This window comes from Vitis vinifera, chromosome 18 (genome assembly GCF_030704535.1).
Source record: "Vitis vinifera cultivar Pinot Noir 40024 chromosome 18, ASM3070453v1".
Classification (NCBI taxonomy): domain Eukaryota; kingdom Viridiplantae; phylum Streptophyta; class Magnoliopsida; order Vitales; family Vitaceae; genus Vitis; species Vitis vinifera.
This window is the reverse complement of record NC_081822.1, coordinates 14,370,702-14,394,706: the sequence shown is the minus strand read 5'-3', so window position 1 is coordinate 14,394,706 and position 24,005 is coordinate 14,370,702. Positions and strand designations below refer to the sequence as shown.

At 32.5% G+C, this 24,005-nt stretch overlaps 1 protein-coding gene across 2 annotated transcripts in view; it reads left to right on the top strand.

Moving 5' to 3' along the window:
• The first annotated feature begins 5,939 nt into the window (after positions 1 to 5,939).
• LOC100246204 (serine/threonine-protein kinase STY17) overlaps positions 5,940 to 24,005 on the top strand; it is a 34,043-nt gene continuing 15,977 nt past the window's right edge. The window contains exons 1-7 of one of the 2 annotated variants that reach the window (XM_059734423.1): positions 5,940 to 6,687; positions 7,501 to 7,615; positions 12,527 to 12,639; positions 13,278 to 13,388; positions 16,716 to 16,788; positions 17,601 to 17,711; positions 19,839 to 19,889. In XM_059734423.1, the coding sequence (XP_059590406.1) occupies positions 6,506 to 6,687; positions 7,501 to 7,615; positions 12,527 to 12,639; positions 13,278 to 13,388; positions 16,716 to 16,788; positions 17,601 to 17,711; positions 19,839 to 19,889 (756 nt within the window). In that variant the 5' untranslated portion in view covers positions 5,940 to 6,505. Of the gene's footprint in view, positions 6,688 to 7,500; positions 7,616 to 12,526; positions 12,640 to 13,277; positions 13,389 to 16,712; positions 16,789 to 17,600; positions 17,712 to 19,838; positions 19,890 to 24,005 lie in introns of both variants that reach the window. The other variant, XM_010666680.3, reaches the window with a different exon arrangement.

Sequence of the window (24,005 nt, the reverse complement as noted above, 5' to 3'; positions counted from 1 at the left end):
ATGGGAACTCGTCTCTTCAAGATACGAGTTCCGTTGAGGATTTTTTTTTTTTTATTTGGGATTTTTTTTATGAGAACTAGTCTCTTCAAGAGACGATTTCCCTTAGGTTTTTATTTTTTATAATTTGTAATAAATGTTAAAAAAAAATATTAATTTTTTTTAATGGAAATCGTCTTTTCAAGAGACGATTTCCCTTTTGAATTATTTTTTTTTTTTGTAAATGGAAATAAAATGGTCTTTTGAAAAGACGATTTTGGTTAAAAAAAAAATTATTCGTTCACCTTCTCTCATAGATGGCAAAAACTGTCATATATTTGTAATAACTTTTTCTACTATAATAATTTATGAATAATTTTTTTAAATTACCGTACTGTTGTGAAAAGTCCCTGGAATTGCCCATTTTTCTCACTTTATGGGTTTTATATCATGACATTTATTCTGTCTGTTTGGTTGGGAGTATTTTTATTTTTATTTTTTAAATTTTTTATTAAGTAATATTTAAAAAATACTTTTACCTAGAAGTAAAAGAAGAAAAAATGTTTGTCTAAGAGCTATTTTTAAATAATTTAATAAATTCTTAAAAATTAATTTTTAAAACTTTCTCAAACCAACATTTCAAAATGTTAAGAAATACTTATAGTAGAGTCACTCTAAACAAGTTTTTCTTATCCTTAACGTTAGACTATATTTAGTTGTCGAAACTTAAAATAAAAATAAATAAAATAAGAAAAAAATAAAAATAAAATATAAATGAAATAAATGAATTTAAAATTAATAAAGTAATTTTATATGTTATTTTAAATACATTTAGCTTATTTTAATTTTTTTTTATATGAAAATGAAGAGAGCGTTTGGTAAAACTTAATACTTACTACTTAATAACTTAAATTGAATTTAAGTTAAATTATATTTAAATTGTCGACTAAAAGCTTTTACTTAATTCTTACTTTTAATATTAAGATTGTTTGATAAAATTAATTTAAAATTTTTTTTAAATCATCAAATTGACATATTTATCCTCATACATTATAATTAAGATAAATGAGATCGAATAATAATAAAGGTCGTAGAGTAGCACCAGATATTATAAAGACAATTAGGACAAATGAGGATAAAAATATAAAATAAATATGTGAACTTAAGAATAAGTTACTTACTTTTTACTTATTATTTAAAGTTATTTTTTACTTTAAGTTATTTTATCAAATATACTTAATTTACTTAATGACTTAAATTAAATTATTAAGTGATTAAGTTGATTTGCCAAACACCCTCTAAATAATTAAAAATATAAAAGTTTTTAAATAATTTTAATTATATTTGTTTTATAATAAAATAAAATGTAATTAATATTTTTCTAGAATATTAAAAAATATAATTATCATGATTTATGATTACTCTAATAATATTTGAGGTAGAGGAGTCAAATGTAAGCATATAATTCTAGAGCTTTCCCCTATTGATTAAGAATTATTGAAGTGTGAAACTTTTTCTTTCACTTTAATATAATTTTTATAAGAACAAGGACTTTTAGGTGTGACGTGACATTATAAAATTCAGCCATCTTTGGACATGCAATGTGTTTCAACATTTATATACTACCATTGGATCTAGGCCTTGGGTGTTACATGACATTATCAAATTCTTGATTGATTTTTAAATTTTATTTTAATATTGTCTAGACTCCACCCATCACAATAGGTAATTAATTATTTCTTTTTATATATGTTAATAATGTGGTACTTAATTGATGACTCCACTTCTCAAATCAATTTTAAAATATACTTTTTATATAGTTCTATGCTTGTTGCTTTGATAAGATCAGTACATATATCTTGATGATTAAGACTAAGATATTAAAATGAGGCGTGGATCATGCCTACCTTGAAATAGTCTCAATTGACACACTTATTGATGGTTAAAGGTTTAATAAGGTCATAATTCATGTTAAGCTACCTATTTCAAGTGATGGTTAAAAAATCAAATATTTTAAGTAATATTGCATTTAAAGTTGTTATCAAAAGTTTTATTATTAGTTACACCTATATTACCAAAAAAATAGAATGATTTATTATTATTATTATTATTATTATTTGATAATTGAAATAATTTATTAATTTGTTAAAAAAATTTCCTCTCATCCCCTTCTCTTTCCTTTCTTTACCTTTTATTTTCACTTTCATAGGTTTATTAGTTGCTTATTTTCAATTTGATAAACTTTATGAACTTTATACTTAGAGATGACAACAAGACTGGTTCGGAATAAGTCATTTATATCCCAATTTCATGTTATTTAGTTATATATATATATTCTTATTCAAGAAAAAAAAAAAAAAACTTTATGAGGCAAGGTGGGATGAGTATAGGAAATTTTCATGCCTATCCGAGTACCACCTCATTTAAAAATTTTCAACATTTTTTAAAAGAAATTTCTTTTTAACATTTTAAATTTTATTAAAAATTAAAGATAATTTACAAATAAAAATATTATAAATATTAATGATTTATTTTTATAAAAAATAATATTTTATTTATGTTTAAAAAGTTAAAAAATTAAAAAAATCAACTAAAGTAATTTTTATTTAAACTTATATATAATCAAACAAGATGTGACGATGCAAAGTCATATTCAAGCCCACTTAGAACTCCTTTTGGAATTTTAAATTTTTTTAAAATCTACTCTAAACTTATTTATCTTTATCACAAACTATTTTTATTATAAACAGAACTCGTCTTATTATCATCTTTATTTATACTTTCCTTTTTGTTAAAAATTGGTTTACCTAAGAAGCTAAAAATGAAAGAAAAAAAAATAAACCCATGCATTTTAAGCTCCAAATCCAAACACCCTTCTTGAATTGTTGACACCTTTTTAAAAAATAAAAATAAATAAAAGGAAGGGAAGGAGAGGAAAGAGTGAGGATTAAGATTCAAAAAGTATAGATGATTATAAAAACATGAAGTCGTTTTTACTCTTTTATAAGTTATAATTATTTTTATTTTAAAAAAGCAAAGAACAAATGGTGTAAAGAGATAAGTATATTCAACATTTCTTTTAATTTTTTTAATAGACACGTCTCCTTGTGTAATTTACTCTTTATTTTTTCCAATTATCATTTAAGAAAATATCTAAATACAATGAGATAGTGACCTCAATGGAATCTCATAAAAGAAACAAGTAAAAATATATGTATAGAAAAAGAGGTATGATATCTTGTATACACTAACACTAAGATTATGCTAAATGGGTGTTGCCATATTCTTTTAAAATGTGCTCCCACGGATAAGAGGACAAAAGCAAGAAATAGTATATTCTTAGTTGTAAAGCATGGATTCCTTGGAATCACTAGCCATTAATTGTATAGAGTATAGGGTGCTGAAATGGATTCATAAAGTCTTCCCCTAATGGACCCAATTCCACAATTAAGAAATCCTAAAAGATTTGGGAGCAATCCTTATCTAGAGTGTGACAACATTTATTATAATGATGTATTCTTGGTTAAGTCAGCTTGATTTTGATGTCCCTAAGCATCCGATTAATGGGGAGATTCTTCAAAATTAATTGATTTTGTTTATTCCCCTCCAATATTTGTCCATTACAAATGCCAAATGGGGCATACGTCATGGACTCACCATGCTTGGATGGAGAAGGGTAATTTTTAATTAACTTGTTTACTGTTGGTTTTAATAATAACTTTTTTATAAGCTATGATGTACGAGTCTTTACCATTGGTTTTGATAATAGCTTTTATATAAGATATAGTATACAAGTCTAAAAGACTTGTATAAAAAAAATAATAATAATGATTTTAAATTTTGTTTAAAAATCTGAGATGTCAAAAGATTTCAAATCAATGGATATCAGATATTATAATACCGTGCTGTACATTGATATATATCTTGTTATTGGAAATTGAGAGGAAAAATATAAGAAAAATAAAAAATATATTCAAAATTAATAAAATAATTATATATTTTCAAAGTATTTTTAAAATGCGTTTAAGAATGATTCAAGAAAGTATTTTTAACATTTCTAATACTTGAAAGATAAAAATTTCTAAGTATTAAAAATATTAAAAACACTTATTAAAATTATTATCATGCGTTCTTAGTAAAAGTGTTTTTAATAATCACTTGTCTAGTGTTTCTCTGTAATATATTATAATTGATTTTTCAACTTTTTAAAAATGTTTTTTAAATTATGTTAAATGTTTATTTTTATTTAAAAAAAACACTTTTTATACTAAAAGTGCTTTCCACTCTTATTAAACCCTTATTGTCTTTATAAAGATCAAATTGTTTAAAAATACATAGTTTTTAATTAATTTCAATTATATTTGTTATCCTTTTATATTTTTCATGGTAAATCAAACTTGAAAAAAAAAAAAATCATTTTCTTATAATAAGTTCGGTTCTCAAAAATTTGAAAAAAAAAAAATACAAAAGAAAGAAAACAAAGAGAAAAGATAGGAAACAAAATGAAAAATGAAAAAAAAATAAAAAATAGATTTAAAGTCAATAAATTATTTTTATTTATTACTTTAAATCCATTTCACTTATTACAATTCTTTTATACAAAGATTATAAAATTTTAAAATACATTAGTTTCTAACTAATTTTAATTATATTTAATTTTATTTCATATATTTTTATAATAAAACCAATATAATTCTTTATATATATATATATATATATATGTATGTATGTATTGTCTTTTTTTGGTGCTAACCAAATATAACCTTTAGTTTTTCTTGTTTTTAAACTATTTTTTTTAATGCTTTCTAGGAACCAAACATATAAGATGTAGTGTAAATAAATGAGAACGGGTAAAAATGTTTCTTATTATTATTGTAAATTTATGTAATAATATTTTATACTGAGTCAATAAAAAATTGATTTAATTCTAAATAAAAAAGAAACAAGTTTTGTAACTTCCTATTTATTTTTAATTAGTGGCATGAGAATAAGAAATACAAAGTCGTAAATGAGTTAAAAAAATTTAAATTTGAGTTAATTTAATATCAAGGAAATTAAGGTTGTGTTCGCTTTTGAAAATGCAAAGAAAGAAAATAAAAAAAAAAGATTTAAAATCAATAAATTATTTTTATACGTTACTTTAAATTCATATAATTTATTTTCCCATTTCAATGTAAAAATTAAATAATTTAAAAATACATAAATTTCTAACTAATATTAATTATAATATATTTTCTTTTGTATTTTTTATAATGAAATCAAATACATTTTAATCAAAATATAAAAAAATAATTTGTCAAAGTTGAAAATGTAAAACAATAGTTGAAAAAGTCAAATAATTTTTCCCTTTTATCTATTTATTTAATTTATATATAAATCGTATAAAAATAAAAATAATTTATATATAAGATACAATTGGATCTATATAAATCAAGTATGTGACACCATCTCATTATTAATGCATTTTTGGATTAAAGAAAAGAAGCATGGCCTAAGGAAACAAGTAAAACCATGCCACGTGAGACATGGGCCAACGTGGAAGCGAGGAGTGTAGAAGCTACATTTTTTTATTTGTGAATTTGATTCCAGGTGGCAAAGTGGCAACCTTTCTTGTACTCACATTTGGCAACCTACTTTGTGGATTTTAACTCCTTCCTTTTTACCTCTTTTGGACTTGACTAATAAAGTCGAACCAATGCCATGTTTTTTACTCTGCTTTGGGAGACCATCCTCTCCTTACTTCAACTTCATTTTTGTTTTTTATTTTTTATTTTTTTAAATAATAAAAATCAACAATTTTTTTATATTTTCATCCTTGGTGGGTGGTTGTGCTGTGGTGCTGTGATGCTGTGAGGCCGTGACTCTAACATTCCTCCTCAGTAGAACGCCTACGGCGTGAGTCTGAGCCAGTTTAGGCTACGTGATAAAAATGGCATTCTCTTGAACTCTTTGAATCTTGGACCGTTTCAGAGTCACTTGGAGTTCGAGAAACCCTTTGAGGATACCACTTCTGTAATTTTCGGGCCAACCGAGGGTATTCTCGTGACTTCAGCCTCCCCTCTATTTTAAATATCCCAAATTCTCAATCCTATCCACTCCACTTTATTTCCAAAACCAAAAAAATAAAAAATTTTAAATATAAAAAAGAGACCAAATCAGTGGAATCAACGAGTCTACGTCTAGACAACCCTCTCTCTTTCTCGCTCTGACATTCTTCAAACCTTTCTCTCTCTAGAAACAGCAGTTACAGAGTCATTCTAGAGAGAGAAAATCACGACCTTGGTCACCACAGTAATGGCGGACGAAATTGCCCTTCGTTTTCTTCAAAACTCCTAATCTCGCCCTTTCCACTCTTAGATTCCATCAACCGTCAAAGATCCTCCTTGTCTCTCTCCCTCTCCTTGCCCCTGCCATCGAACTTCATCGGGCTTTCTCTGATTTTCCCGGAAAGCTTCTGCTGGTCAGAGGGGCCCGTGTTTCTTGAGTTTTATTTTATTTTATTTTATTTGTGCTGGTACGGTGGAGAGGCATGGATTTGATTGAAGGTGTGGGGGAGAGTTCGTCTCCTCCGCGGAGCTTCGGGTGCTTCGGTGTGTATGATGTGAGGAACGATGTGTATAATCGGTTGATGGAGAGTGGGAACGAGGAGGCAGTGAGTAATCCCGAGTTTCGCGAACAGTTGGATGCTCACTTCAATCGCTTGCCTCCTAGGTATCATATTCATTCTCTCAATTTGATTTCTTTGTTTTCTTCTGTTCTTTTTGTTATATTATTGTTGCTTGGGATTTTGAAAGGCAATCCTCCTGCGAAGTTTTGAACTTAATTTTGAATCTTTGATGGCGGTTGGATTGTCACTAAGAAATTTAGTACAGCGGGATATGAGACATTTTTTTTTTCAAATAATGTTTATTAATTCTGAAGTTTATTTTTGCATATCCAAAATTTGTGGATGAACTATTTTTTATGTTGTATGCTTACACAAAGACAGGCTTAAATTGATTTTGGTTGCTGACAATGGTGATTGTTTTTTAATTTTTTAAAAGTTTTTGCATTTACCTTGATTTTTAAGGTTTTTAATTTTTTAAGGTTTCTTTTCTGTATTTACCATTTTGAGTTATTTTTTAAAGATCCTGAATTTCAGAAGGTTTCTCAAATTTCTTGAATTGTAGTCTGGAATTGTTGAATGATGACTGCACCTTTATATTTTGTCACCACATGCATAGATTTTATTATTCACTTGGATTTTTTTTTATGTTATACTTGCAATTTTATGAATTTAGATTTGTCATATGTCCATGAAAGGTAATACCATGATAAGAGTTTTGAAGTTGGTTATGTTTTATAAAAGGAAATATTGCTAAAGTATTAAGATCACAAAGGGTTTTTGATATATATATATATATTTTGATAAGTAACAAAGGGTTTTTGATATTTTAAATAGCAAAGTGGAGTTAGTTTCAACTCTGAAAGGGCATTTTGCCATGTGGGTTAAAATTTGTTGCCTTGCATGTGTGGTTTTTTCAGTTATGGACTAGATGTCAATATTGATAGAGTGGATGATGTTCTGTTACATCAAAAACTGCTTGCTTTGGCGAAGGAACCAGATAAACGACCTGTTTATCATGTTCGTTTCTTGGAGGTACAGTCGTCTTCAATTTTCAGTGAATAAATGATTCAACTTTTGTTGTTGTCTAGTTCTGTTTAAAGTCATATTGGAAGCCTCATGTTTATCATTTTCTCATTGAGAGAAACCAATGTTAGGATGTTATATCTTGTTTTTGATTCTTTTTCTAATTCTCTTCTCATGTTTTTGTCATCAACAACAAATAAAAGGGATATTTCAATTCGAGGAAAACAATTATTTCTAGATAAGAATGTTAGGTGTTATGAAAAGTTAGCATTTCAGGGTTCATGGCAATGGAAAAAACAAAATAAAGATGATGACTAAAATACTATTTCAATAGAAGAATAATTTTCATGGTTGTCTTTTGCACCGATTGTCGTGTTCTAGGCCTTAAATTTCAGTTTCATGGTAAGTTTAAGTCAGTTTGTCTGGAAGCTCTTGCCAAGTTTAATTGGTTGAAATGTAGTGCTCATAACGGTGATATTGTAGGTTTGAGCCCTACTAAGCCTACCACCCCCTTCCTTTCTCTTCACTCGATACAAGGCAGTATGCACTAGTGCATGCTCAATGAATGTAATGGAAGGATCAAAATCATAAATGTTTTGTTCTTGTTTTCTAATTTGCATAGATTGCCATGTTTTAGGTATTAAATTTCAGTTTCATGGTACATTTCACATGGGTATATCTCAGTTTGTTAGGAAGCACTCTTGACAATATGCACTAGTGCATCAATCAATTATGAATTAAGTTTAGTGCATTTGGATACTGCTGGTCCAGTTCATTGTTATAGAGACCCAAAATATTCATTTGTCCTAAAAGCTTGGCTTGGTTTAGATGCCCATTCTTCAAATGCCTCACCCCTCGATGCTTACCTAGCCCCAAAAGAGTAAACAGGGGCAATTTTAAAACTGACTTTTACTGAATGCTTGCTTAAGGCCCTTACGAGTAGTGCTTTCTATTGGCTAGCTAGATTCCTAAAAGAATATTGGTTTCTTGGGAGGACGGACTTAGATCATATAATAGACAGTTGACCCAATAAGAACAGTACAAAATATTCCTGGTTGCATTAGAACAACTTATCAATGACACTCTCTGGCCAAGTAGTTGCCGAGGCTTGCTGCAGGGTGGGATAGCCTGAGGAGGGAAGTCGATGTGGGCAAGTTGGAGAGGAGAGGGAAGCTGGTTTCCTATGGTAGGAAGGATTGCTTTTGACTTGTCTCTTTCTGAAATCTATTAGAAAAAGGTGAAGATGCATTTGAAGCAAAAATTTGTATTCCTACAAGCAACAAATTTAGGACTAACTTTTTGGTTGAATGTTGGGTTTTGGGGGTGGGGAATTGCTCTGAAACATTTCTTCTCTGACTCGTGTAACACGACTGCCAACAAAAATGCTTGAGTAGTTGATTTGTGGGGTGGGGGAAGGATGATTGGGGTCATCTAAATCTATCATTTGAGCATTTTTACAATTAGGGAAGTTGATTTTGCAGCTTATCCATTAAGTGGTCGTTTGTGGTGGGGATGATGATAAGATGGTGTAAAGATTTCCAAGACCTTTTTTTCCCTCAATGAAGTCTTTTGCAAATCTTTAGGCTCGGGAGTTACTTGTTGTTTTGTGGATAAGCAGGTGTGATGTTCTAGCACTCCTTCCTAAGTTTATTTTTGTTTGACCCCTTGTTAATGGGTGTTGTTAGTGTAAAAAGGGGAGGAATTGGTGATTCATCCTCATCCACTGCAAGTGTGTGTGCTTGTGATCTTTTTTATATCCTCATTTGGAGTGTGCTGGGTACTATTTGGTTTGGTGTGAAGGCTACAATGTTGCTAGTTGGTATGGAATTTTTTTAGGCAAGGACAAGAAGTGAGCATGGATGATTGCATCTTTGTGGTTGTTTTGGTGTTTTTGAAAAGATGGGAATTGTTGGGATTCTTGAAGGATTGAAGCCCTCTATTTGTATGGAAAGATGGTTTTCTTCCAATTCACATTAAGGCATGAAGTGAGTTTTCTATGAAAAAGGAGAACCGTGGAAGAGTACATTATTTTGTGAAGAAATTTATGGGTCCAAATGACATGAGAATGGGTGCAATGAGAGCGTCCTTGGTTGATTGGTAATGTTAGTAGTCTACTTGGTATTAGGATAGGCGTAGGGTTTAGAGGTGCAACAAAGATATTAAGTGATGTGTTGGAAGTGCATAATGTACCGACTTATAATTACTAACTAATCATCTACAAACTATTGATGATGAGGAGGTTGAGAAGACCACTAGAAGCTCAAGAAATGGTAGGATCAACAAGTCACTCATCATTGTAGAGCTTCAAACGCAACTTATTAAGGGTAGATAGGGGACTGTTTGTCAAATGAGCTTGAGAAATCAAATTAGTTTTATATATTTTTCAGAAAGTAGATAGCCACACTTAGTAGGCATTTAGCATCTTGACATTAGAATTTTCAAAGAAAATGAACATCTTTCATTTTGAATTGGGCTTGTGAATTTGAAAAGAAAAAGATTGGGGTCTTTTTATAAGATGAAGTGAAGATAAGCATAGCTTGATTGCATGATTAAGGCTTCATTTGGGATAACTTCTCGTTTTTGGCTTTGGTTGGAAGTTGAAACTAAAGCCAAAGTCACAATTTCTAAAGGGGAATAATGATATTGTAAAAGTTTTATTAAACATGAAAGAACTTCTTGCATAAGCCAAATAGAGCTTCTACATGAAGTTATATTTTCCTAACCTCCATATTAAGCTATTTTTTTAAGTCATAGGCTCTTTGAACAAAACTAGTTAAATAGGCATAGAAGCTCTTATTTTTTTTTGATAGGCAGGCATAGAAGCTCTTATTGAACTTAAAAAAGAGATTTTGGCTTCTTAGAAGTCTATCCAAACAGAGCCTAAGCTTGTGATTATAGCTCTAAGCTTTTTTGAATTTCTAGTGAAACCCTGGTGACTGCTAGAAGATGGTACCAGTAAGCCAGTTAGTAGTAGTGAGACAGAATGATCATGGTCCAATGAACTCCATTGATTAAATTGGTATCAGGGCCTTCAGAAGGCATTTTTGCCTCATCTAGTTTGCTTTATATGGAATGGTGTTGAGATGTCTTATTATATGCTAAGCGTCTTGCCTTTGGATGGGATGTAAAGGGAGATGATCAAGATGATTTTGGAAGCAAACTCTTCAAATGTCATTGGGTCAATCATCATGTTTTGGCTTCTTGGAGAATTTTTTGTTTGCTTAATGAGATTATTTGTGTATCTATAAGGTGATGATTACCATATCATGGAGCCCTTGGTTTGCACATTCAAAAGGATTCAAGGAGTTGATGTTGGTCAAGTTCATATCTTGCTTTTAGGTTTATGTCTCACATGTTGATTTTGAAAGTGCATGCCAACATTTGTAGTTTCAAATCTTTTGTAAGGACTGTCTTGTGCTTCCCTATTTTGATGGCTAAATCTTTTCTAGCTTGCAAATATGCTTTTGTGCATGACAATGGTATTGTTTGTCATTTTTCTTGCTTTATTTTATTTTTCCAAAATTAAACTGTACATTACAAAAACTATGGGTGCCTTCCAGTTTTTTTAATTCCAAAATAATTTGTAAGTGGCTCTTTTTTTTTTTTTTTTTAATTTGTGAAAGAATTTGCAATAACCCCTCAAATGAATTTCTTGGCCCTTGTGGAACTCAAGATTTTGCATAAATATTGTTGAAATTTGAAATCTTTGTTTGTTTAGAGTTGGACTTAACATTATAATATGGGCCTTCTAATATGGTAATCTCTGTTGCCCAAATTTATTTTCTTGGAGTTTCTGGACTTTTGATCAAGTTTTTGTAAATAGTTAATATCAAAATGTGTAACACTCCAGTGTTTTTTTTTTCCTTGTTTTATTAGAAAAACTGGTTGATAAGGACTTTTTTCCTTGTTTTATCAGAAAAATTGGCTGATTTTTTTTTTCCTTTTAGACTAAAAGAAACAACCTGGTTATAATATTATTATTATTATTATTATTATTATTATTATTATTATTATTATTATTTTCCAAATTCCCATTCAAATGAAGTCTGGCACCCATTCCAAACTTAAATATTTTAAGTGCTCATAGAAAAGTTGACTCATAATAAAAAAAGGAAGAGGCTGCTTTTGCTGTGTCCTTTTAATTGTACAAATGCTTGGGTTCTATTAGTTTACAAAATATTCGAAAGTATTTCTATTTTCCTATGGTGTTCTATTTTCTCTTCTTTTTTCACCCGTTTAGTTAACAATTCCATGACTGCAATCAAGCAGACATTTGTTTATACATGCTTTCACAGGTGATCCGTTTGTGACTTATTGCTTGTGTATGCTCAGATCTTTTTTTTTTTTTTTTTCCTTTCCTATTCTCATTTTCAAATGTATGGCTGTTCAAATCTTTTTCCAACTTTTGCTCTAATGTTGTCGTACAATGTAGAGCTGTTATACATACAATTGGTTTCATAAACTCATCCTTTCCAAGTTTTTGCCCTTTTAAGAAATAAATCCCTATCAGAAGTTCCTAATCCAAAAATTTCTCTATCACCTGACTTTTAGAAGCTTGAAGCCATAATTCTTTGATTTTCTGGACAAACCAATATTCTTTTAGTTAAAAAATAAAATAAAATAAAATAAAGTAGGCAAGGTTGTGACAATTAGTTTGATTTTAGTTGATGATGATATCAGAGTGATTCATTTTTACCAACGGATCTGCTCTAATCACTCTTCCTTCAAGTTAAAAAATTTGGATTGAAATAGCAAACCCAAAATGTGAAGAATCTTATAGCATGAAATCTTTGTTTTTCTTTTCCTACTGACACATCATTGCTTATCTTTTTAGCTATTTGGTTTAATTGATTTATCCCATGTTCTGGTGTTCTTTATTTATGTTTGTTCATTTGTTTTGTTTTGTTCATTGCTGGGTAGAATTTATCAACTAAAGTAGATGGTAATGATGATCAACAATCTATGAGTGTTCTTTCTACCGCAAGGCCATGTTGTAATGCAGATAATGAAGGAGTTGTGCCATCACATAACAGGTATGCCATCTATGGGTACTCTTAGTTATGATGATGTTTTTATCAACTTTTCCTTTTTAACTTTAAATCAATTGATGTTCAGGATGGTCTGATGAAAATATTAGGGCTTGTTTAGTAACTATTTTCGAAAACAATTAGTAGCTATTTTCAAAAATAGTTTTCTATTCTATAGAATAAAAAAAAGGAAAATGCGTTTGGTTATTGGAAAACAGAAAACGGTTTTTTAAATTTGAAAAACAGAAAACAAGATGTTCTTAGAGAACAGCTTTTAGTTGCTTTCAGTTGTTTTATGAGGGTTTTAAAAAATAATTACGCAAATATGGAGAATGATTAAAAATAAAGCACTGCATCTAAAAATTGTTTTTAAGACATTTAAAAAAAAATTAAAAAACATGTTTAAAACATATTAGGTTCCTAAACAAACATTTGTTTTACAAAATATCAGAAAACAGTTTTCAAAAACAGTTCCAAATAATTGTTTTCCAAAACTATTTTTGAAAACAGTTTCCAAACTAGCCCTTAATAATTTTGATGTGTGCTTTGCTAATAAGGGTTTCAATTTGCATCATTCCAAACGTCCATCCTTGGATGCTTCTATCTTTCTTAGTTATTTATGACGTTGTTGTAAGTTGATACAGGAATGAGATTGATTTTGAACCTTGCTCTAAGCTTGAGGACCTAAATTTGGATGTTAAGAAGGATTCCACAGACATGGAGAGAAGATGTCTTATGGAGAATTCTTCTAGAAGGTACATCGTCAACAACTTTTATCTGCATTTTTGCTCTTCCAATTCATAAGTTAAATTCTTATTTAACCTACCAGTAAATGTGGAAGATTTTGATAATTAAGAATCTGGACTACAACTAGCTATTTAATTTTTCATAGATTTTACCCCGCATTACTTCAATAATCTCCTACTTTATGCTTCTTCTTTGCTTAAATATTATTTTTCTGTCAAGAATTACTTGTACTAACTGGATTTAAAATTACAAAGAAGGAAAAAAGGGGGCTAGTGGCTAACAACCTGTTTTTGTTTTTAAAAATTTATTTAGCCACATTTTACTTTTTTTTCCCTTTTATTTATTTAGTTATAGCATAAAATATTTAAATGTGTAACTAAATAAATAAATAAATAAATACATATTAGAGCATGGGGGATGTATCTGTGTGAAAATTCCTCAGGTAGAGTGTTCAAACCATGGATTGTACAAAATACAAATGCAAGTCTATAGGCGCCACAAAAAAAAAAACCCTAGCTTGATGAGTGTTGAAGAGAAGAAAATCATGGGAATTATGGATTGATTATAAAATTATGGTTATTTTTTTTAATTAAAGTTGGAAAAGTATATTCTAGAGTTGATTGTATTGAGATATTTCTCTCGTTGTGACTATTTTCTTAGGATTCTTTCTTTATTGGTAAAAGTTGATTGTAATTGGGATTCTTCCTATATTAGTAGTTGTATTGTTTATTATTATTATTATTGTTGTTGCTATTGTTGTTTTGCACTTCCTTTCGTGGGCACCTATCAATGAATTTCTTTCCTCTCCATGGATGTGTACACATTGCCAAATATCTGGAAATTTTTGTTTTTCTTGTGTGGATTGTTTGCATATTTATTTCCTATAAAGAGATTAATGAATTAGCCTAGAAAACCTATGGTGAACTAGGAATGTAATAATTTATTCATATATGGCATATATCTTGTGTATTGTTTCCAATTGTAGTTGTATAGGAAAATTACTTGGGTTCTTTATGGTTTTTGAAGTTTCCATGTAAGGTAGCATCTTCATAGTTGGCTTCTCTGTGTTGATTTCTCTTGTTCTGTTTTTATTGTAGCAAATCCTTTCCTTTTTCTTTGAATTCACCTCTGTTTAAAGAATTTTTTTTCTTCTCTAAATAATCCTTTTAATAGGTAGAAATATTTAAATAGATGCTAACCAAAAAAGGGGGTGCAACCATAGTACGTAGAAAGTACACAAAGAGTGTCCATAGGAAAAATCTACAATCTTTGAAGAAAGCTTTACCAGTGCTTATATCATGCTATTCAATCTATAACTCCAACTATGAAAAGTTATGAAGACTTGGCTCAAATGACAAGGGATTAGGCTATGGATGTGGAAGGTTTCAAGTTCCAGATTTTAGTTGCAAGGGTGGACAACTTGGAGGAGTTGGCCTATGAATTGGGGTGTAGGGTAGGAGAACTTTTGTTTTCTTATTTGGGGCATCCATTGAGTGCATTTTTTAAATCAGTGGAAACTTGGGATAGAGTGGAAGTGGTTTAGCAAAAAAGCTATTGATGTGGAAAAGACAATACATTTCTAAAGGGAGGATGCTTTCTTTGATCTGGAGCACATTATCCTACTTGTCACCTATTTTATGTCATTGTTTTCGATTCCAGAAATAGTTAGAATTAGATTTGAGAAGATTCAAAGAGGCTTTCTTTGGGGATGTGGGCAATTGGAGAAATAATTTCATCTAGTGAAGTTATCAATTGTTTGCATAGAGAAAAGAAAGGGAAGTTTGGGTGTTAGAAGTCTTTCTTTGCATAATAAGGTTCTCTTGGACAAGTGGAGTTGGTGATATGCATAAGGAAGGGAGATAGGTTATAAGTGGAAAATATGGGGAGCAAGAATGGGGGTGGCTGTCTTGTGATGAAAGAGACGGGTGTAGAGTTTAATTGGTGAGGATATGATTGTCTACAAAGAAAATTTAAATGGTGTAAATTAAAAGAACTGATATGTTTCTCTATAACATTGAGTAAAATATGAAAGAAAGCACATGCAAGGCTGTGGTAATCATTCTTGGACTAAGTCGTGTGGGTTTATGATTTCATAATTTGGCTCTTGAAAAGTTGTTTAAATGCCAAAAATTGTTTAAATTCCATGTGTTTGATATTGTTGGAAAGATTATCCACATTAGAATGTACCCAACATTAAACTGAGACATGATTTCAGTAAGTTGTCACCAAGATCCAAGTTGTAACCTATTGTCAGATTATTGAAGCTTCTTTACTTTATGTTTGGTTACAAGCGTGTCAAAATTTTGTTAATTCGTGGAATTAACTTCACTTCCATGGTTCTTAGGGCTTCCAAATCATTAAACATTGTCTACTTCGACTTAGTGTCTGGTTCTCAACTTCTATACACTTCTTTGGTCTTTCATTTCTACCAAACAAAGGTGTTACTTAGTAGTTTGAATCTTGTTAGATATCCTTTCACCATGTCTCATGTGGTGGGCAAGTTTAGAAAGATTTTAAAGTTTAAACCATGTACTAAGGCTGGCTGGATATGTTTATTGTCTAATTGTGTATTCACTTCATTTCTCCGGATATCCAAGAAGTTTTTTTTTTTGTTTTTTAATTTTTGCATGGCTTTCTTCTTTGTTTTAGTTTCTATTAGATTCAAGCCACTTAAACATCAATCTGCACATATACCTAAAAACCTGTGCAAATGTCAGTCAAGGGCTGTCATAACTTTAGGGGTTCAGTTTATAGCAAATAGAACCATCTATACTTCATTGTAGATTACTTTAGGTCTATGTGGTCCTGCATCATTGCAGAATCTCAACTTTTATTTTTGATTAGTAAGCAAAACGAATTTATAAATAACACTAAATAAACTGTACACTGAAGTATTCAGGATGTATGCCACGGGTACCAAAAGACTTGCAAAAACTCAACTTGATTACTGAAAGGTAAAGATTTAAAAAAAATAATGCAGCTGCCTTTAAGATGATGATTTTCATTTGGGAATGGAAATTGTGGTTCACTGAAATGTATCAAATGGATAGAAGTATGCTTTAGGAGCTAAATCAGTAACATGCTGGCATAATGTCCTAGATGACAGTTGTAGCCTTGCATTCCTCTATATTTCTATTTTCTGTTGGCAGATGTTTTCATAAATTCTGCAAAATGGTCCTCAATTGAGTTCTTATATACAGAAAATTTATTACCTGTTGTGCAGCCGACATATTTTAGTAATTTATTTATAGCTGAATTTTGACTACATAAATAAGATAATGCATTTTATTTTGAGCATTGGTGGGGAATGAGCTGACTGTTGTAGTGTACAGCAGACAGGAAACTTCAAATGTTCCAATTCATGAAGTAATATTTTCTACCATTGACAAGCCCAAGCTTCTTAGTCAGGTGTGTGCAAGAAGAGCCTTATTTATTTATTTATTTATTTGCTATTGAATTTATATTATTGTTTAGAAATTTGCTATTAGAGTCTAGCCTTTATTTTATGTTCAATTTCAATTTTAAATTTTAAAAATTTATTTTAATCTTACTTTGCCAGTTTAGTTTCCATGGACTTGAATCATTTTCTTTGTGAGAAAGAGATTGAGGTTTTTATACCTTTCCTTCACCCTTTTTTTTTTTGTCAAAATTCTAAGTTAGATGTTCAACTTTTGGTAAAATCTTCTTTGATATTGCAAATAATGGGGAAAGTTCATGTGGCAGATAAAGGTTCATCACTTAGGCTGATAAAAGGGCCTGATGGCACTCTTTTTCTATTTGACTGTTGCAGTTCTGTATATTTTAGTCTTTATATTTATACAAATTTTGTAAGCTCATTTAATTGTATTCTGCATACACTAGTCGTTTTATTCCAGCACATGGCTGTATTTTTTCTTCCTTTATGGTCCTTGCTTTACTACTGTTTGAGTGGAAAATGCAGATTTTCAGGAGATATAATGGTTTTCAGTGGTGCTGAAATTCATTTTATAAAGTTGATGACTTAACATACCTTTACAAGCTAATATCTGAAACCTCATTCCAAGTTCTGAATATGGTAATACTTTTGTCAAAGAAAAGTTTTTATCCAGTGGTTGCAACTTCGTGGTGTTGTTTTAACCTGTTTTTATGATTTGAGCATCATCATCCTTTTGCTTGACCTAACTAATTTTAATACTTGTATAAAGAGTATACTAACTCCTGAAATTTCTATTTTCCTCTAGCTTTCTGCTTTGCTTTCCGACATAGGACTTAACATCCGTGAAGCGCATGTCTTCTCGACAATTGATGGCTACTCCTTGGATGTCTTTGTAGTGGATGGATGGCCTGTTGAGGTAGTACTTGATTTTTGTATGATATTTATCTGTTCTCCTTCACTTTCAGGTTTTTGTATTTTCAAGTTATTTTGGTGATTAGTAACCAAATTGCTTTATTTTATTTTTGATATAATTTGTCATTGCCAATGAATGTTTACTTTATTGATGGAAATGCTTATTCTTTCCATTGGTTGTGGCTTCAATTTCAACTATTGAGAGAACATTGAGTCTTGTGCCTGAACTTTATGATGATGTCATATATTAGCATCTGACCATTGAGAATATTCAATTCCCATGTACATTTGTCTTCATTTGTTCCAGATGTGAAAGTTTGGGCATTTTCTTCTTCACAAGTATTCTCAGTAAATTCTGTTTTCTTGGCTTTGTTCAATTTATTAGAATTAGTTTCTTTCCATCTAGCTAATTTTTTGTGGAAACCAAGAGTCCCTTCTAAGGTCATGGCCTTTGCTTGGTTAATGGTACATAAGAAGGTAAATCCCAATGACATGCTACAATTGACAAGGTCATTCAAAGCCCTTAGTCCTAATTGGTGCATCCTATGTAGGGGAAGTGGAGAGACGATTGATTATCTCTTCCTACATCATCCGATTATTTTGGGGTTACGGCACAGGTTATTCTCATAGGTTGGGATGATGTGGGTTCAACCAAGGAGTATTTGCGATATGATGACTATTTCTTTTATGTGTTTTGGGAACTCTACTAGAGGCAAAACGCTTTGGAAGATTATTTGTCTCACCTTGATGTGGATTATGTGTACATTTTTTTAATAAGGAAGTAACGATTGTATCAGCAACAATTCAAACGCAGGAAAGTAAAAAAAGGCATAGAAGAACCCAAAAAACAGCAACCACACTCTACTTAGATCCTAACCAAGTCACTAAGTCCAGCATAGATAAGGAACATTCCCCTTTAGACATTCTTGACCCATTCCAACCACATATACAAGAATGAATATTTAATTGTTGGATCTATTTTTTCACGATTTTCAAAAGCTCACCCATTTCTCTCTCCAAAATGGTCTGAAGCAAACATAAGGGGGCCGCTTTTCAAGTCTTTTGTCTCTTCTTTCCGGTGAAGGTCCTGCACCAGCTCTAAATTGGTGGTATTCAGATGCTTATTGAGGAAGGGACCGTAGAAGGATCCATAACATAGATAACATTGAGTTCATCTAACCTAGATGACTCTAAGTTGGTGGTTATTCAGACACATTTCTCATGTATATACTTCCAATATTGCAATTTTCCAGACTAGAGGGAGATCATAACATTAAACTGGTGGTATTCAGATGCTTTTTGAGGGAGGGAGGATGCATACTCTAGAGAACTTTGAGTTGATCTGATCATGAATAACATTAAGTTGGTGGTATTCAGATGCATTTCTCATGTATATATACTTCGGATATTGCAATTTAGCAAAATAAAGAGAGATCATAAAAAACATTAAACTGGTGGTGCTTAGATGCATTCAGAGTGAGGCAGGGAGGGAATGCATACCATAGATAACATTGAGTTAATCGACTGTATATAACACTAATTTGTTGGTATTCAGATGCTTTCTGAGGGAGGGAATGCATATCATAGATAATGTTGGGTTGATGTTTTGAGCCCTTCTTCTCTTGTTAGTTTTTTGGATTGGCTAGGCTCTAAGTAGGGGTTTCGTGCCTGTGGGTTGCTTTTGTATACTACCTGTATACTATGAGGGCACTGTTTTTTGGTGCTTCCTCTTTTCGTTGAATACATTTCTTTTTATCTATCAAAAAAAAAAAAAAAAAGAAGATAATGTTGGGTTGATGTGACCCTAAATAACATTGAGTTGGTGGTATTCAGATGCATTTCCCATGTATATGCTTCAACTATTCCTATTATATTGGTGGTATTCAGATGCTTTTCTGAATACCATAGATAACATCAGGTTGATTTAACCACAATGTTAAGTTGGTGGTTTTCAAATGTATTTCTCATATATATGTATGTGTGTGTGTGTACAAGAAGTGGTTTATATGGATAAAACTGACCTCTATCCTAGGACAGCAGCCTTGTTATTAAGGGGCATTGTGATTATATTTCTTTTATGACAGGGAACTGCTGAGTCCAAATGTTGCTGACTTTGCAATGTTGTGGTCAGGATACAGATGGTTTGAGTGAAGCTATGGAAAAAGCAATTGCTAGAAGTGAGGTAAATTGTTTCTCAGTGTATTCAATGATATAGTTTTTGGATTTTATTTTTGAGTTTGGTTATGGTTGCTCTAGAAACAGATTTGAGAAAAAAATGTTGTTCTTAGTGTTACTAGATTTCAGTACACGATTTTCTTGATAATCATTGGAAAAATAATCTGGTAGTTATGTTTCATGCTGCAATTAGTAATTGAACATGTTTCAACAAGATTACAAAGAAACTAAGAAAAAATGGAATAGATGGATATTCCCTCCTGTTAGAGCTGTAGCCCACATAAGTTGGCTTGATAAACATTATTAGATCATTACTCAACAACTTAAACTTTTTGGTCAAATTGGGAGCTTTTAATACCTTAAAATACTGGATTAAAATTTTTTGTAGTGATAACATCTTTCATCCATGGAAAAAAGTTTGCATGCAAAAGCTTCCTATATTCTAGCTATTTAAATCTCCCCCTATTGTCGTACTTCTGAGATTTAGTGTAAATGCATCTGCTTGAGATATGACAAATAAGGCATGGTAGATTCATTAGTGTGTTTCATACTCTCTCCAACTAGTCGCTCTTGTTGTGTCAGAAGTCCATTAAAGTAGTGATATCAGTAAAAATTAGAGAAAAGTTTGAGCAGTAGAAGGTCGGGTACCAGAAAAAAAGAAACCTAGTTTGCCAAAAATCTATCATTAAAATAAACCCATGTTCCATTTTCCAACAATTTGTTGTCTTGTTTTGGTAAACTTTTGGTGGTTGTAGTCATTGATATACAACTCTTAGGTAACTCTCCATTGCGCTTTATGAGGCATGACTCTGGCTTAACTATGATTTGCTTGTTTATCCTTTTCACAATTCACAATGCTGACATGGGGTAATATTTTTTTTGTATCTTCTTATTGCATATTGTTTAGATCTTGCATTTTTTCCTCTAATTCTCTCTCTCTCCCCTTTTCATTATTAGAAAGCATGCCTTTCTGTCAAACTTTCCTAGAGCAGTTATATCTGATTAATGAGGTGAAGATTTTCAACGAAGTATCAAAAGCATGTCTATGAACATGTTTTCATGATTCCGTTTTCTTTTTTTTTTTTCTTCTTTTTTCTTTTTCCAGATACTGAGTGGCCTCTGTGGCTGTTCTTATTTTATAAAAATTTACAGGATTGGGCCTTGTTTTCATAATTCTGTTCTTATTTTTAGATACTGAATTTACTGTGGGGTCCTGTTCTTATTTTCCTGGTCAGTGCTTGTGCTAGTGCTTCATGAAAAGGTTGTGTTAGTTTTCTGCACTTAACTGCTTGTCTTTTTGTTCAGCATTTGAATTTCTTATTAAACAGTAAGCTGATACTGGAAGATATGGCAAGGAGAAAGTTATCTTGATTTAAGAATAACTAAGATAGCTGATACTGGATGTTAGGAAATGAGAGGGGGAAAGTGTTGGTTTGCGATAGAGTCGAAGACATTTGACGTTTCATTAGAGGAAATTAGAGGGAAGCTAAGAGGTACCATTGTGGAGAGGAGTAGAGGTTTCTCCTCCTGGATCAGATTCGGGGTGACAAGTTTGAGAAAGTTTCTGGAAGGTCTTGAAGAATGCTGCAGGGAGGAAAGGAAAGGAAGATTAGTTAAGGTGTGGGAGGAAGAGGGTAGAAAGTTTAGAGTGGAAAGACGTGAAAATGGGGCGGGGAGATACATCCTTTGTTCTGTTGTTGATGTAGAGACGAAGAGATTTGCTTAGTTGTTCCTGAAGGTAAGGGTTTACTAGGAGGTTGGGCCATTTTTGCTGAGAAACTCCGGGATTTAGGGGTAGTTACGCAAGAGGAAGTAAAGTTTGAAGAAGCTCTACAAGTTGAGCCAAAGCCGAAAGCGGTGATAGTAGAAGGGAAGGATGAACGGTGCCTTGGAAAGGTGGAGGGTGAGAAGAAGTCTTTTGTGGATGTGGCTAAGGAGCCGACTGGAAGGCAAGGAGATGCTTTATGGCTTTAGGTTAGAGGGAGAGGGTTGAGAAATAGGGAGGAAGGACTAGGCCGGTGCCTTGTTGGAAGATGGGATGATGGGTCAGTGGTGGAGACGGAGTTGCTTTCAGTTAGAAAATGGGGGGAGCGCAGTTGGAATATAAAAAATGGAATGAAAGTGTTGAGCATGGGAGGACCTTTCATGTTGCTGGAGTTCGAAGATGAAGAGGAGGGAGAGAGAGTGCTAAAGAGGGGGACGGAACGATTTAAAGACAAAGTGCTGCAATTAGAGGGATGGAGCGAGGAGGCAGGATGGTTGAAGCCTATTTTGATGGTCATTCAAGCCTATTGTGATGGCCATTCAAGCCCTCTTTGGGTCGGGCCGGGTGGGGTGGATAGCAGGCCCAGTTTGGGTTTAAAAGAAGGATAACCCACTGCAGAAGCTACGTGGGCTCTCTCTTTTTAGGCCCACAAAGGAAAGACCTTTAAAAGAAGCTAGGGCTTCTTTTGGTCGGTCGCGATCAGAGAGGTGGTTTGACGAAGAGCACTTGGCCGGTAGGATGGTTTTTGCAGTGGAGAGAGGCGAGAAAGGAAGGGTTTCCATTGCAGACATGTGGCTGTTGGAGGAAGATGCCAAGTATTCCACTTTTGAGCCTTCCGCTGTTTGTTTTTGGGGGGGACGGGTCTCTTCTTCTTTTCCTTTCTCTGGGGTGGAGGGGGCTATGATCATGGTGGAGGAGAGGTGCGGTTTTGATGCCTTGATGAAGGAAAGTGAAGGGAAGTTAAACTTTAGTCATTTCAGAGTGTGTCTGGCGAAAGGAAAGGGCGATCAGAAGGGAGTGGGTGATTTTTTCTGTTAGAAGAGGGGAGAGACGACAGGGCTGAGAAAGAGGGAAATGACGAAGAGTCTTGGAGGTATAGTTGCATGACAAGATTCTGTCAGTGTTTGGGAATGCCTTCGGAGGGCTTTGAAAGTGAGATCCTAAAACTCCTTAACAGAATAAGAGAAAGAAGGGCTTGTTTTGAGAGGGTCACCGGAAAAAAGCGGAAAGGTCAGAGACCTTCGAGATTTGATTGTGAGTTGAAGAAACTTGAGTGGTCGGTGAATTATGGTGGAAAAGAAGGGGATTAGGGCCATCAAGAGTTTGTTTGATGAAACTTAGAATTCTGTCGTGGAATGTAAGGAGGGCAAATGATAGAGACAAGAGAAGAATGATAAAGGATGTGATTAAATCACAGAAGGCGGACTTAGTGTGCCTTTAGGAAACAAAAATCCAGGAGATGTCTAATGGAATGGTAAAAAGCCTTGAGGTTGGAAGATGCTTGGAATGGGAGGCGGCGGGGGGAGTTGTGGTGTTTTGGGATAATAGGGTGTTGCAATTGGTGGAGATGGAGGTGGGCAAATTTATAGTTTCTTGTCGATTTAAGAACTGCGAGGATGGGTTCCGTTGGGGTTTTTCAGGAGTTTATGGGACCACAGTAAAAGTGGAGAGAGAAGTTTTTTGGAGTGAGCTGGGGGCAATTTTACGGAATGGTCCATGGTGTGTAGCAGGAGATTTCAACATGATAAGATTCCCTTCTGAGAGGAGTAGAGAAGGCCGTTTGTTCCTGACGATGAGGAGATTCTCAGAGGTGGTTGAGGAGTTAGAACTAAGGGACTTGCCTCTTCAGGGGGGGTGTTCACGTGGTGTGGAGGTCTCAATAATCGGTCAAAGTCAAGAATTGATCATTTCCTTATTTTTGAGGATTGGGAAGCTCATTTTCAGGGGGCTATCCAAGTTGTATTGGCTAGGCCGGTTTTTGATCACTCTCCGATTCTTCTTGATGGGGGAGGAATGAGGAGAGGGCCCACGCCCTTTAGATTTGAGAATATGTGGCTGAAGGAGGAGGGCTTTAAAGAGGTGCTAAAACAGAGGTGGGAGGGGATTCAAGTGAGCGGTTCATTAGCTTCATTTTGACTGAAAAATTAAAGGCTTTAAAACCGTTTTTGAGAAGTTGGAATAAAGAGGTTTTTGGGCAGATTGATTCCAAGAAGCAGAATGCGTGAAATTTAATTGATTATTGGGATAAGGAAGAGAGGGTTCGCTCTTTGTCAATGGAAGAAGAAGAGATCAGGAAGGAGGCAAGGGAGTTATATAAGAAGTGGGCCTTATTAGAAGAAGTGTCTTGGAGGCAGAAGT